The sequence below is a fragment of the Juglans microcarpa x Juglans regia genome, chromosome 6S (genome assembly GCF_004785595.1).
Source record: "Juglans microcarpa x Juglans regia isolate MS1-56 chromosome 6S, Jm3101_v1.0, whole genome shotgun sequence".
Classification (NCBI taxonomy): Eukaryota; Viridiplantae; Streptophyta; class Magnoliopsida; order Fagales; family Juglandaceae; genus Juglans; species Juglans microcarpa x Juglans regia.
Window position 1 is genome coordinate 6,028,921 of NC_054605.1, and position 13,916 is coordinate 6,042,836.

The window sequence follows — 13,916 nt, forward strand, 5'->3', positions numbered from 1 at the left end:
TTTGTGCTTGTAAGCCACACTTAGTGTTTGTTAAATTTGCTGATCAAACTCTTGGTTTTAGGGTTTGGAGAGCCAACTATTGCATGCAAAGATATCTAGGAAAACTTAGCAAGTTCTTCATATGGCATTGCCAATCAATCATCTCCTTTAATCAATTGCAAGGCCTATTCTTCTTTCTTTGTATCGACAAACTCCATTCCCTCTGTTAAATATAACTTAGGCTTGATACATTTATGACCTTTGTGCCATTTTTCTTCACAAAAATAAGAAAGTTCATTCTTTCCTCTTTTTTGCATCTAAGCTTTAATCATTTTTAATAAGGGAGTCTAGCCACTAGTGAAGTCTTAGGGTTGCCAAGAATGGAAGGTGAAACTATATTAGTAGGTTCCCCAAAGCTTAATGTTGTCTCTTGTCTTGTAAACTCTCATCCATAATTCCTTCATTCCTCCTTACTACTCATAGTTATGAATTTCGTTCCGTTCCAGTTGGAATAACCAAAATTTTCCATTTAGTGTAGTACATAGTACACTATACATTTTCATTTTGTTTCGTTCCAAATTCTGGCCTTTTCCAACCCATTTTAGCCAATTCCAGCCCGTTTCAGACTATATTCCATTCTGGACTGTTTCAATGACAATTTGTAATTTTCTTGAGTTTGGATGACATTTTTGTAAATTTCAAATCAAGATAGCATTCATGTAATTTTAAAATTTAAAAAGGATTTATATAATTTAATTGTTTTTGTATCTTTAAATATGTCTCCTCATTCTCTCATTTTTTTTAAACCAAATTTTTTTTAATAATTTATCAGCTCTTTATTTTTTCTTTATATTTTGTGTCTCAACTCAAGTTTATGATTTTTTTAATATTATATTTTGACATCAATATCTCTACCTTTTGTTTTTAATGTTTTCAACGTATATTCATTTTAAAAATATTCAATTCTTCTACACACACACACAAATACATATATGATACACATTTACATATACATGTGTTTCTTTTATTAATTATCAGTTTATATATAAATATAGGAAAATAATACTTTGCCCAACTTACTACTCGGGTATTTTAATTTTTTTTTCTTGATGGTTAAGAAATTAACTATTAGTGAAGTTGTGTATTTTTTTTTTCTTAATGGTTAAGGATATTAAAAAAATGTTTAAAAGAAAATGAAAAAAAATCAAATGCACTGTTACACTGAAATGCATCAATACTGAAATATTTGTTCTGGTTTAAGTACCAAAAGCATCTATGAGATTACTTGGATTAAGCATTTGGACCAGTAACCTGATTTCATATTTCAATCCACCTTTGGAACAACACAATTTTTTTCTTTTAGAAATTTCCTTGTAGGCAAAAATGTATGACTTGTTTTAGCCTAGTGTCTTCATTGGATCGTCAAAAGGAGGAGATCTAAACCTTACTTGTCCTGCCCTAACAAACTCCTCTCAACTCCTAAAAACCCCTACTTCATTAGCATCTTGAAACTAAACTGGAGCCTTATCATCTACATGAAATGAAGCAATGAAAACATTTTGGAGCTGTCGGTGTGTGGTGATAAGAAAAATATTGACTCACTCTCTAAATCTAAGCAAAGGAATAGAAATGATATATTTCTTACAGAGAAAATGTGAAGATTGTATAGAAAAAATATGAAGGATGAACTTTGTACAGAAAAGCCATGAAAAAATGTATCAATTTGATCCCCTTCTCTTGTCTCTTATTCTGGGAGGGACGATCTCAAATTACCTTAGTTCTTTGTTACATTTCAACCTCTCTTACAATCTTTCATCAACAATTTTCGTAACATATTAATCAATATATATATATATATATATATATATATATATGGGTCACTACACTGTCCATAATTTCAAGGCAATTTGTAGGTATCACCGCTTGAAATATAATCTCAGGGGATGGTAAAAAGTTATGATCAAGAGGAAAAAGTGTGCTGCAACAACCAACCCAAATCTCTCTATAGTATCATCTAATACAAGCATCCATTTTTGTTAAACAAATGACTTAAGGTTGATAAGGGGACCCATCATGAACGACAAAGGACGAGATTAGGATTCAGACCAGCATAAGAGCAGATAAGTCGTTTCGAAGATTCATGACTAAAACTCTTATTGAAAAAGAAAAAAAGACTCATGAATAAACATTAAGCTTGTTGTCAGACTGAAAACGAGAGGGCATCGCTCAGGGGATGCCTATTTAATATTGCCTTGTGGAATCCAATACAAAGTGCATACTGTTATGATCATTAAGGTGAATAAGGATGGAAGAGGTCTGAAGGAGAGGGGAGCCATCGACTGAAGACTAGCAATAAACAGTTAGGCAGTTAGTTGTACACGTGATGGCACATACGATTTAAGTAGTCTGTAATTACTCTTGTACCCTTTCTTAGCTAAAGCAATGTACTGAAATGCCCTAAAGTCTTAACCGACTTAACGTCTGTAGTGTGTATTAAAAAGGGAGGTAGTCTCTGATGTAATTCATTGAAGAAGATTAATAAAGTCATTCTTGGAGGAACTAATCCCTCGAAGATCAGAATTGTGATCAATTTCTGAGTGTGTTCTTACAATTGGTACCAGAGCAGTTCGAATTTCTGGGAGAAATTTTTTTTTCTGATGGCTGAAGGAACGTGTTTTAAAGAACTGGAAAAGTTGGTGGTGGGGTTACGTCAGCACCAAGAACAGGAAGGGAAGAGCTTGGAGGATCATCAAGGAACATTGGAAGTACTGAGTTCCAAGATAGATGTTTTGCTAGATGCAGTTAATAATGGAAGAATAGGTCATCAACATGGTGGTGGCAGACAAGGAGAGATGAATAATAAGCAGATGAGAGGTATGCAATTTCGTTCGATCAAATTAGACTTTCCAAGATTTGATGGGACTAATCCTACGGGATGGATTTATAAAGTAAATCATTATTTTACTTTATATCCTATGCCGGATGGACAAAAGATCTTAATGTCATCATTTTACATGGAGGGGAATGCTTTAATCTGGTTTCAAGATGCTGAGGAAAATGGAAATTTTGATTCTTTGGGTTCTTTTCTCGAAGCCTTACAATTGAGGTTTGGGAATTCATCTTATGATGATCCCATAGAAGCTCTTACTCGACTTAAGCAAAGTTCAGCAGTAGCTGCTTATAAGACCCAGTTTGAGATGATATCCAATAGATTGAAGGGGTTATCTGAAAACTACAAATTGAGTATGTTCTTGAGTGGATTGAAAGATGAAATAAGGCTGCCTGTGAGGATGCTTCATCCTCAGAATCTTAATTCTGCCTTTGGTCTTGCCAAGATTCAAGAGGAGTACAGTTGTAGTGTCCATGGAGGGAGTAAAGGGGGAAGTTATCAAGCTTCCTATGTACCATTTCCTGTAGGAGGGAATGGATTTGACAGTAATGTTGCAAGGAAAGTAAATGCTGTAGTAGGGAGAAATAATAATTTCAAAGCATCATGGCCTGTGCAGAAAGTGAGTCTAGCAGAAATGAAAGAGAGAAGAGAGAAGGGTTTGTGCTATTTTTGTGATGAGAAATGGAACCCTAGTCACAAGTGTAAAAGGGCCAAAATATTTGTGATGGAAGGGATGGAATTAATTGCTGGAGAAGATGTGCAAAGTTGTGAGTTGAGAGAGGATCTTGATAATACTGATGGGGTACCAGCACAATCTAAGATTCCTGAAATATCCTTGCATGCCATTGCAGGATCATTAAGCCTAAGAACCATGAGAATTCATGGTAAGGTCCTAAACTGTTCTGTGGTCATTCTTGTAGATACAGGCAGTACACATAATTTTCTTGATCCCATAATTGCTAAGAAGGTGGGATTAGAGATAAATACTGGAAAACAAATTGAAGTGCGAGTGGCCAATGGAGAAAGGATAAGAAGTGAAGGAATGATTGAACAATTGCAGTTTCATATGCAAGGTAATATGTTCAATACTGATTTTTTCTTACTGCCTCTTAGGGGTTGTGATGTGGTAGTAGGAATGCATTGGTTGAGGACTTTGGGTCCTGTGTTGTGGAATTTTAATGGTCTCACTATGTCCTATGAGCAAGACAAGAAATCAATGACAATTAAGGGGATGAATGCTACTAAATCAGAATTAGTAGAGGATGTACATATCTGACAGTTAACAACAATTGAAAGGAAAGGCATGTTTTTACAGTTAATACAGCAGCAGCAGGTAATGGTTGAAGAAGCAATTGATACTTGAATTCAGGAAATTTTGGAAAGGTTTTCTGTAGTTTTTGAAGAACCAAAATACTTGCCACCTAAGAGAAGCCATGATCACAAAATTAATCTCAAGGAGGGCACCATGCCTATTTCTGTGAGGCCATATAGATATCCCTTTATACAGAAGACTGAGATTGAAAAAATAGTTAAGGAGTTGCTGGAGGCAGGAGTAATAAGGTGTAATCAATCTCCTTTTTCCTCACCTGTCATTTTAGTGAGGAAATCTAATGGTTCTTGGCGTATGTGCATGGATTACAGAGCTTTAAATAGAGAAACTGTTAAAGATAAGTTTCCTATTCCTGTGGTGGATGAGCTTCTTGATAAATTGTGTGGAGCTACCATTTTTTCTAAGCTAGATCTCAGATCTGGCTATCATCAGATTCAAGTAAGGGAAGCTGGAATTGAGAAGACTGCATTTCGAACCCATCAAGGCCATTATGAATTTTTTGTTATGCCTTTTGGCTTAACCAATGCTCCTGCCACTTTTCAATCATTGATGAATGAGGTGTTTCAGCCATACTTAAGAGAGTTTGTGATAGTTTTTTTTTATGATATTTTGATATATAGTAAGAGTAAAGAAGATCACTTACAGCATTTAACTTTGGTTTTGGAGATGTTAGCAAAACACACACTCTTTGCTAAAAGAAGTAAATGCAGGTTTGGTTGTAAACAAATTGATTATCTTGGACATTTGGTGTCTGCGCTGATCCATCCAAGATCAAGGCCATGGTTGAATGGCCTTTGCCTAGATCCATTAAATCATTGAGAGGGTTTCTTGGATTAACTGGGTACTATCGAAAGTTTGTAAAGAATTATGGATTAATTGCTGCCCCTCTTACTGATCTGCTTAAGAAGGATGCTTTCCAGTGGGGGCATTCAGCTACACAAGCATTCGAAGCATTAAAGAAAGCTGTCTCTCAACCTCCTGTGTTGGGATTACCTGACTTTACTAAATCTTTTTTATTGAGTGTGATGCTTCAGGTAAAAGTGTGGGAGCTGTGCTGATGCAGAATGGGAGACCTTTGGCTTTTCTTAGCCAACCTTTGAAAGGTAAGCTTTGGATCTAAGTGCGTATGAGAAGGAATTCTTGGCATTAGTGTTGGCTGTAAAAAAATGGAGGCCTTATCTGTTGGGAAACACATTTGTGATCAAGACTGACCAACAAAGCTTGAGATTTCTGTCGGAGCAGAAGATAGGGACACCATCACAACAGAAGTGGCTTAGCAAGTTAATGGGTTATGACTTCACCATTGAGTATAAAAAAAGTAGGAAAAATGTGGCTGCAGACGCTCTTTCAAGAAGGGATGAGGTAATGGAAGATGAGGCAGTGTTATCTGCTATTACAGTGCTAGACCCGATGTGGTTGTAGCAGTTGAAAGAATCTTATTTGCAAGATGAGGAGATTTCTGGAATTTGCATGAAGTTGCAGCAAGGAGAGTTGTTGAATCAAGCCTTTGAAGTTAAGAATGGTCTCTTATTTAAGAAAGGGAGATTGTTTTTGTCAACCAAGTCCCCTTTGAAACAACAGATTTTACAATTCATTCATGCAGTGCCTTTGGAGGACATTCGGGCTACCAAAAATCTCTACACAGGGCCAAAGCAGATTTTATTTGGGTGGGAATGAGAAGAGACATCAAGCAATATATTAAAGAATGTGAAGTATGCCAAAAGTGTAAAGTGGAGAATTTGCTGCCAGCAGGGTTGTTGCAGCCATTGCCTATTCCTATAAGGTCATGGAGTGATATCTCTATGGACTTTATAGATGCTCTTCCTAACTCAAAAGGGTTTACAGTAATTTTGGTGGTAGTTGATCGATTTACTAAATATGCTCATTTTTTACCCTTATCCCATCCTTACATAGCAGCATCAGTGGCTAAGCTTTTCATTGCACAAGTTTTTAAGTTACATGGAATGCCTGCAACTATTGTGACAGATCGAGATCCTGCCTTTACCAGTGGATTTTGGAAGGAGCTTTTTAGATTGAATGGCACAAAGTTACATTTCAGTTCTGCTTATCATCCTCAATCAGATGGGCAAACTGAAATTGTTAACAAATGGGTTCAGCAGTATTTGAGATGTTTTGTTTCTGATAGACCAAAGAAATGGAGCCATTGGTTGCCTTGGGCAAAGTGGTGGTATAACACTTTTGTCCATTCAGCTACTAAGATCACACCATTTGAGGCCTTGTATGGTGTGGCCCCTCCAACTTTATTGCAATATGTAGCTAGCACAACTCAGAATGAGGCAGTGGATTCTGAGTTGAGGTTGAGAGAAGAAATTTTGTCCTTATTAAGAATCTGTTGGCAGCCCAGGTTAACATGAAGCAACAATATGATAAAAGGCATGTTTTCAGGAAGTTTGAAGTTGGTGATATGGTTGATTTGAAGTTGCAAAAATATAAACAGAATACGGTAAGAAATGTTGTGAATCCCAAATTGGCAGCAAGGTACTGTGGTCCCTTTAAGATACTCGAGTGTATTGGGACAATAGCCTATAAGCTGGAGTTACCACAAGAATCATCTGTACATCCAGTCTTTCATGTTTCGAGACCGAAGAAGCATGTTGGACCATTGAAGACTGTTTCATCTACATTTCCACTGCTGGATTCTCATGGTGCCTTTCGAGCTGATCCTGAGCAAGTGCTACAAAGAAGGATGACTCTTGTCGACAATAAGCCATTTATTGAGTTGCTGATTAAATGGAAAGGAGCTTCTGAGGAGGAGGCCACGTGGGTTCCTATTGAACAATTGAGGAAACAATATCCTGACCTTGTGGGCAAGGTCTTTTGAAGGGGGGGTGAGTTGTTATGATCATTAAGGTGAATAAGGATGGAAGAGGTCTGAAGGAGAAGGGAGCAATCGACTAAAGACTAGCAATAAACAGTTAGGCAGTTAGTTGTACACATGATGGCATGTCATGATGGCACATGCCATTTAAGTAGTCTGTAATTACTCTTGTACCATTACTTAGCTAAAGCAATGTACTGAAATGCCCTTAAGTCTTAACCGACTTAACGTCTGTAGTGTGTATAAAAAGGGAGGTAGTCTCTAATGTAATTCATTGAAGAAGATTAATAAAGTCATTCTTGGAGGAACTGATCCCTCGAAGATCAGAATTGTGATCAATTTCTGAGTGTGTTCTTACACATACGGAGTCGGATAAGGTAAAAAAAATTTAAAACTGGTGAGGTTTTAGTGTTTCTCATAAGGTTATAAACTCGTGATTTTGACGTAGTCACTAATGGTTACAAAACTAACAACATCCCTGGTAGCTTCAACATGCTTATGACCATGACACCTGATCTTCAGTTTGGGGATCTCTGGGCCTTTTCCCTCGACTTGGAAAGCTCAACAAGTGCCTTTTCCCCCCGACTTGGAAAGCTCCATTTGTTGCACACCATCTACTAGTCAGAGTCGGAGTTGGATAGTGGTGCCTGGTATGCATCTTTTGGTTCAACATCGGTCACGGAAGAGCATTGATCTTTTCTTGATGCAACTCTAGCCCTGTCTCTCTTTCGCGGTCTACTTTCATCCTGCAAACGTGCATGTCACAGCTTTTTACGTGAGTGGTCAACACATCTAAATTGCAGAGTACACAAACTGCATATAAATGGCACTGACTAGGATGGTTATACCCAACCAAAAAGAAAAAAAAGATTAAGAATGGTTTGGATTCAATGAAGAAGTACATTCTCTTTTTACAATAAACATATAGAAGTTGCAAAAACAACTGATAAAGCTTAAATACAATTAAAGCAAGATATCCAAAGCCATCACTTACTTCTCTTGGTGGACTTGGCTGATTTGACAGACTTGAATGAGTTTGTTGACTCCTCCTCAGCCAGATGGCACCAAAAGACATCAATGCTCCTAAAAGCAAGTATGGACCATTCCTTGGATCTCCCAGGCGATCATTTATTCCCCTTATGATGCCGCGAATCCTTAGCTTCATCGAGTTTGGTGAAAGAACCTGTTGCGCACCTTTAAACCATATAGGTTCAGAATCCTCGGGAACAAGCTCCGGACTTTTTGTTCTCTGCATTCAACAGACTGAAGAGCATGAGAAACGGGTAGATGACTCAGAACTGCACTCCTTAAAATCCAGGTTTTTGACATTTTAATATTATGCACAATGTAATAGCATTGATGGTTCACAATGCAAGCAGTCACCACCTCCAATTCCTAAGGGATTAAAGCAGAAAGCCATCCAGGCGAAGTGGTACCATCATCATACCATGATAGTTCCCCATATGAATATCAAAATTAACTTCAAAAATTTTTTTTGTAGCACCCAAAATGCAAAAGGCTATTCCTCAAGCTTAGGATTGGTTCAAGAAACTGCTAATAGGACCAAGCAAGTAGCTTACGAAGGAGGGCAGATCCCTGGAGTCACCATCTCTGATTATTCCTGAAATCCACTCGATAATCTGTTGTAAAAGGAAACATTAAGTAGGCATCAAGAAAGTGCACCTTGTCATAAAAATGGTTTTACATGCAATAAATCTTCAGGCTGAGCTATGTTTAAAATGATAAAATGACCACCAGAAATATTTATGTACAACATGTGTGTAAATGAACATGGATCGGGGATTTGAAACTAAAATCAGCCAGGTTTATATAAGTCACTATTCTACCTGCAGTAGAAAATTTACCAAGAAGGCATTTTGTACCTGTAAAACTTCACTGGAACCATTGTACCTTGCCACTAGCTGTGATGCAGGATCCAATTCCTTCCCTTGAAATGTATCCCATATACTTTGTGGCCTTTTCTCAACTTCAACTGTCATATCATCCTCGGTAGAATTCCTTTTGTAACGAACAATAAATAACCTAGGTACATCAGTCAGATCTCTCCTTGGTCCACAAGTTTCATACACAGTCTCTGCGTTAACATCAGAATGGATGCAGAAAAAGCAAAATCCCTGGATAAAAAATCAATTATTAGAGTAGTCAGGGTTCTAGACAGTTGCAATGGGAAGGATTGCGTAAATAAAGTAATCATTTTCAGATATAAAAAAATGCACAAGTCCACAACCTAACAATGTGTCTGGGAAATATGGCAAGGAAAGGCAAGACTGTCACTCCTAGGGTTGTTCCCTTAAAGGAGAGAAAAATTAGTAAAGCACGAATATGTACATGAAGCAAATTTCAATCGTATGAATGATTGTATCTTGTCCACAAAAAACAAAAAATTATATCTTGGAATGTGATTCTCTTCGAGGGGAACCCAAATTGTTCTGTTTCAATAATAATAACGGTGATAATGACAATTACCATAAAAATAATAGCAATACCAATAAAATTGAAATATCTACATTTTCTTGTTTCATACACGAGAGAAGAAATTGCATTCAAATACTTTATACGGTGCACCAAAAAAGCACCCTATTTATGATAAACAAGACCATTTTAGAAATTAATCTAGACCTTTGTACACACAACCAACTAAAACTAGCAAAAACACTTGACATGTGATACTTTATAAGGGCTGTCAATTCAGTCCAAGCCCATTTGTTGCAGCCAAATATAACATGTAGCTAATATTATTGCAATAAAAATTATATTAATTAAAGCCTTAAAAATTCAATTCACCAATTAGGCAAAGGCTTTGTCATCTGCCTATCTTCTGGATAGAATTGGACAAACCCTTTTAACCAAGTGCTATCAACACACATCATCACATGCAAAATACTCGTATTATTCATTGACAAACCGTTCAAGTGCATTCAACAAAACTTAACTTCAAATCAACAGCGTGAGTGATGCAATAATTGAAACCAGAAACTCACCTTTTGAGCTTCGCCATCAAGCCAAGCAAAAGTCAACCGCTTGGTAGTTAGAGCTACAGCTGCAGGTGAGACGGATTCTTCTTTATCACCTGTCTTTGACTCACTGTCATTTGACAATAATTTTTGAACCCTGCGCATGGTCTATGAACCAATGAATTTCAGCCACTTCCTAAACTAGAACATATGGCTCGTAAACAGCAAGCATAAGTACATTCCATTGATTTCAGACAATTTGGATAAGTACACTTATAACAGGTTTACACTGGCCATATTTACTTATTCCCCTTCCCGCTCTTTTCTTCTCACTTTCCATTCTTTAAGCTTTTTGTGGGGGCAATGTATCTATTATGTATACTCTGATACGTTCAAGATAATAAAAATGGAAAGGAATGTGAGTACTTAAATTAGGTGCATATATAACAAAGCTCTATGAAACTCTCTGTATTGCCTATTAAAAAATTCAAACAGTCTTTCCAATCTGATATTCTTGTGCAGTAAAAAGCCACCAAAGTGGTAATTATCAACTTAACCAATGCAAACAAAAAGAAAAAAGGGGAAATGCTTTTCTTACAAATAATTTTTACAAAATGATTTGGAGCCCTTTAATAAATTTTACATGATTAACACAGAACCACAACCCCATGAATTTGGTGTGCAGAACATGCCACCATCTCATCTATTATGCATATCAAATTCAATGCATTGTCTTCGCATAAGAATGAGCCACATCACCACCGCAACACTTTCTTCTAATAAGTTTTATAATTTAAAAAGTTTTGTAACTTTCATTTATCTTATTACCCATCTTCAACCTCCAGCACTTTCAATGTCCAACTGATTCAACATCCAGCCTCTTCAATATCCAGCCCCTTCAGTTTCCACTTAATCGTATCATTCCTTTCCTTCAAAGCCATTGCTCTCTCAACTTTACAATTCATCAAACCTGCAAATAGTCACGCAGGCAATTTGTGGCAGAGAACTCCGGTTTTGATTCTGATGAGTAATCAAGCTTCAGGTTGGTAAAGCCCGAATCATCCATATAATTGAAATCACTCTCTTTAAGCGAGAAAACACGTCAATTTGCTCCATTAAAACCAACATCAGGCTCAAGAAGGCCACCACTCTTCAACCAATTCAATACTCTCCAAGCCCAATGCTGAATAGCTCTGGCTCAGCTTTATGAACACCGCTAGGCTTCCAAGAATCAATCTCTCTCTGTGGCACAGAGAGAGCAATAGAGATAAAGGAGAAGCTGATACCTCAGCTGGAGTCGGCGATGGCTAGACTAGAGGCGCTGTCAACTGGATTCGGTTCAGGAGGTGTACATGGGATAGATGGAGAAACAGCATCAGATCCATCGATTGTGGCATTTGACAATCTGATTGGAAAGTATTTGGGTAAGGTTTCAAGCGCTGCTGAGAAGATTGGGGAATACATTATTGGAGACCACAAAGATACAGCAAAATGCCTTTCATGTTCAGAAGGAACTTCTCATCAAGGCCAAACAAATTCAGCTCCGTTACTTTGTTAATATAAGATATTAGATAGGTATTTCTCATGTATACTTCCTGTGTACTTGGGCTTTGCCTATTATTATGAATAAAACTTCTTGATTACTCATCCAAAAAAAAAAAGAAAAAGAAAAAAAAAGATATTACTTGATGCATTTTAACCTTATATGATTTATAAAATTAGCAAAATCTCAATCTGTATCATTTGCATTTGGTGCTTAAAACAATTTGTGTTTGTGCAAATTATATTATTTTTAGCTTATGGCATTTATAGTATCACTGGCTGAATCACTATGTTTTGTACTGAAATTGGTCAAGTTGAGTGAACTTGATTCTGCTACTTTTGCTCTGATAGCATAAGTTCTATAAGTCTTATATTCTTCTAACAAAATTGGAAAGTATAGAATAGAACGAAAAAAATGTATGCATCTTTCTTACTTGGATCTGATCTGGTGAGTGTTCATTATTTCTCTTGTGCAAACTGTTGATAAGTAAAGTTGATTGGCTCTACTGTGAAACCATGGTTGGTTTTTGAATGCCAGTAAATTGGCCAGAAATTTCAGTCAGAATCATCAAAAAGGTGTAAGCTAAGTTACATGGGTTTTTTGTTAATCCTAATTAATTTCTCAAGGTTAATGGTTCTAAAAATTGTAGTGGTGGAAAATTACCACTTTGTTCGGTAACTTGATTTCTATTCAATCATTTTCTTCTTGGAGTTCAAATAGCTGGAAATCTCTGTTTTCTTTAATGCATCTAATTTACTAGAAATTTCATGGTAATGTGATTAATACCATATTGATTTCTGACTAATAGCTAGCTCCATCCAATCTTCTAAAAAAATGATTTCTTGTTTTGGTTTTATATAGTTTATATTATCTTTAGCAGTAGTGCTGCTTGTGAGCTAATAAGGGCCACGATTTTCTCGTTTTCTTTTTATTTTTCAAAAACCTGATCTTACGGGGGTTAGCTGAATTTCTCAAGCCATAGAATGAAGTGATCATGAAAGCAAATAATGCATTGACAGAAGGAAGGTGATCTGGTCTCTTCAACCATTTGAAGTCCGCTGCAGATAGCCTACCAAATGGACATCTGTGGTTGTTTGAGAATGCTGGATTACCAAGCCTGAAGTTCTTGCAAATGCACATCTAGTTAGTTGTTTTATTTGAGTGAAGTGTGGTGTAGGGAGTGTCAATGGACAGCAAAGCTTTCCATGATCAATCTTCTTTCCTTCTATTCTTCTTTCCTTATTTCACCTTTACTTAATTTACGTAGGCTTGTACAGTTAGCATATTGACAGAATATATAGTTTCCATATAAGGCTAGACTGCTAGAATCACTCGGCAATTAGTTTCTTTCCATGTATAGCTCTCTTGTAAAGTTCATATATAATATACAGATCACTCAAAGGCCATTTTGATTCGGCCATTCAAACAGATTCTAACTTATTTTGACATGGTATCAAGAGCTGCTTGAATTTTTTCTCTCCGTTTGGTTGTCGCCCGCGTGATTTTTTTTTCTCCTCTCAGTTTCGTGTGTCAGCATCTTCTGGATTATTCGTGGTGACCCAATGTGATCTCATTGCTATTTCGTATGAAAGCTCTCTTGTTTTTTTGGTCTAATTTTTCTGGGTTGGACTTACCGGCGCTGTCTGTTCCAGGTTTGAGTTTTTTGGCAGCCTCTGTTCAGGTCTCGGCATGAGTTCTCTTCTGGTGAGCCTCTCGACGCGTCTGTTCCTGGTTTACATAGTTTCTCGGCAGCTTCTGTTTTCATCTCGGCAGCTGCATCCTTCTGGTGGGCATCTCGGCTTTGTGCCTTCATTTTATCAAGCTGGTCATTTTTTTCTCTCTTGGTCATTTCGGCATTTTTTTGTCTGTGGGCAATTTTTTGTCCATTTTATTTGTGGTACTTTCAGCACTTCTCTGTGGGTATCTCTCGTTTATCTTTGATTTGCTTTGTCTCGGAATTTATTTCTTTGTGATGGACTCTGCACTTGTGTGTGTCAAGTTTACAGGCACAAACTACTCTACTTGGGCTTTTCAGTTTAAATTTTTCCTCAAGGGAAAGGGAAAAGATCTTTGGGGTCATATTGATGGCATAGATGTCACTCAAAAATCTGCTACTGACAAATCCAAAGATCTCGGGGCCTTTCCTTCATGGGCTGTACTTGATGCTCGGATTATGTCTTGGCTTCTTGCTTCGGTGGAGCCACATATTGTTACCAACTTGCAGGCTCATCGCTTCGCTCAATCCATGTGGAATTACTTGAAGAAGGTTTATCATCAAGCTAATGATGCTTGTCGCTTCAGTTAGAACATGCAATTGCCATGTTTCAACATGTAAGTCTTTCCATCCAAGACTAATACTC

The 13,916-nt window shown here is 37.0% G+C and overlaps 1 protein-coding gene across 2 annotated transcripts in view; it reads right to left on the minus strand.

Annotated features, from left to right (window-relative positions):
• Positions 1 to 2,203: 2,203 nt before the first annotated feature.
• The window catches only part of LOC121236527, a 66,989-nt gene continuing 55,276 nt past the window's right edge, over positions 2,204 to 13,916 (minus strand). Inside the window, exons 16-22 of one of the 2 annotated variants that reach the window (XM_041132977.1) lie at positions 10,041 to 10,181; positions 8,922 to 9,173; positions 8,619 to 8,678; positions 8,033 to 8,287; positions 7,591 to 7,784; positions 7,403 to 7,504; positions 2,204 to 2,257 (exon numbers count right to left, since the gene is read on the minus strand). In XM_041132977.1, coding sequence (XP_040988911.1) covers positions 7,656 to 7,784; positions 8,033 to 8,287; positions 8,619 to 8,678; positions 8,922 to 9,173; positions 10,041 to 10,181 — 837 coding nt within the window. In that variant the 3' untranslated portion in view covers positions 2,204 to 2,257; positions 7,403 to 7,504; positions 7,591 to 7,655. Of the gene's footprint in view, positions 2,258 to 7,402; positions 7,505 to 7,590; positions 7,785 to 8,032; positions 8,302 to 8,618; positions 8,679 to 8,921; positions 9,174 to 10,040; positions 10,182 to 13,916 lie in introns of those variants that run through there. The other variant, XM_041132978.1, reaches the window with a different exon arrangement.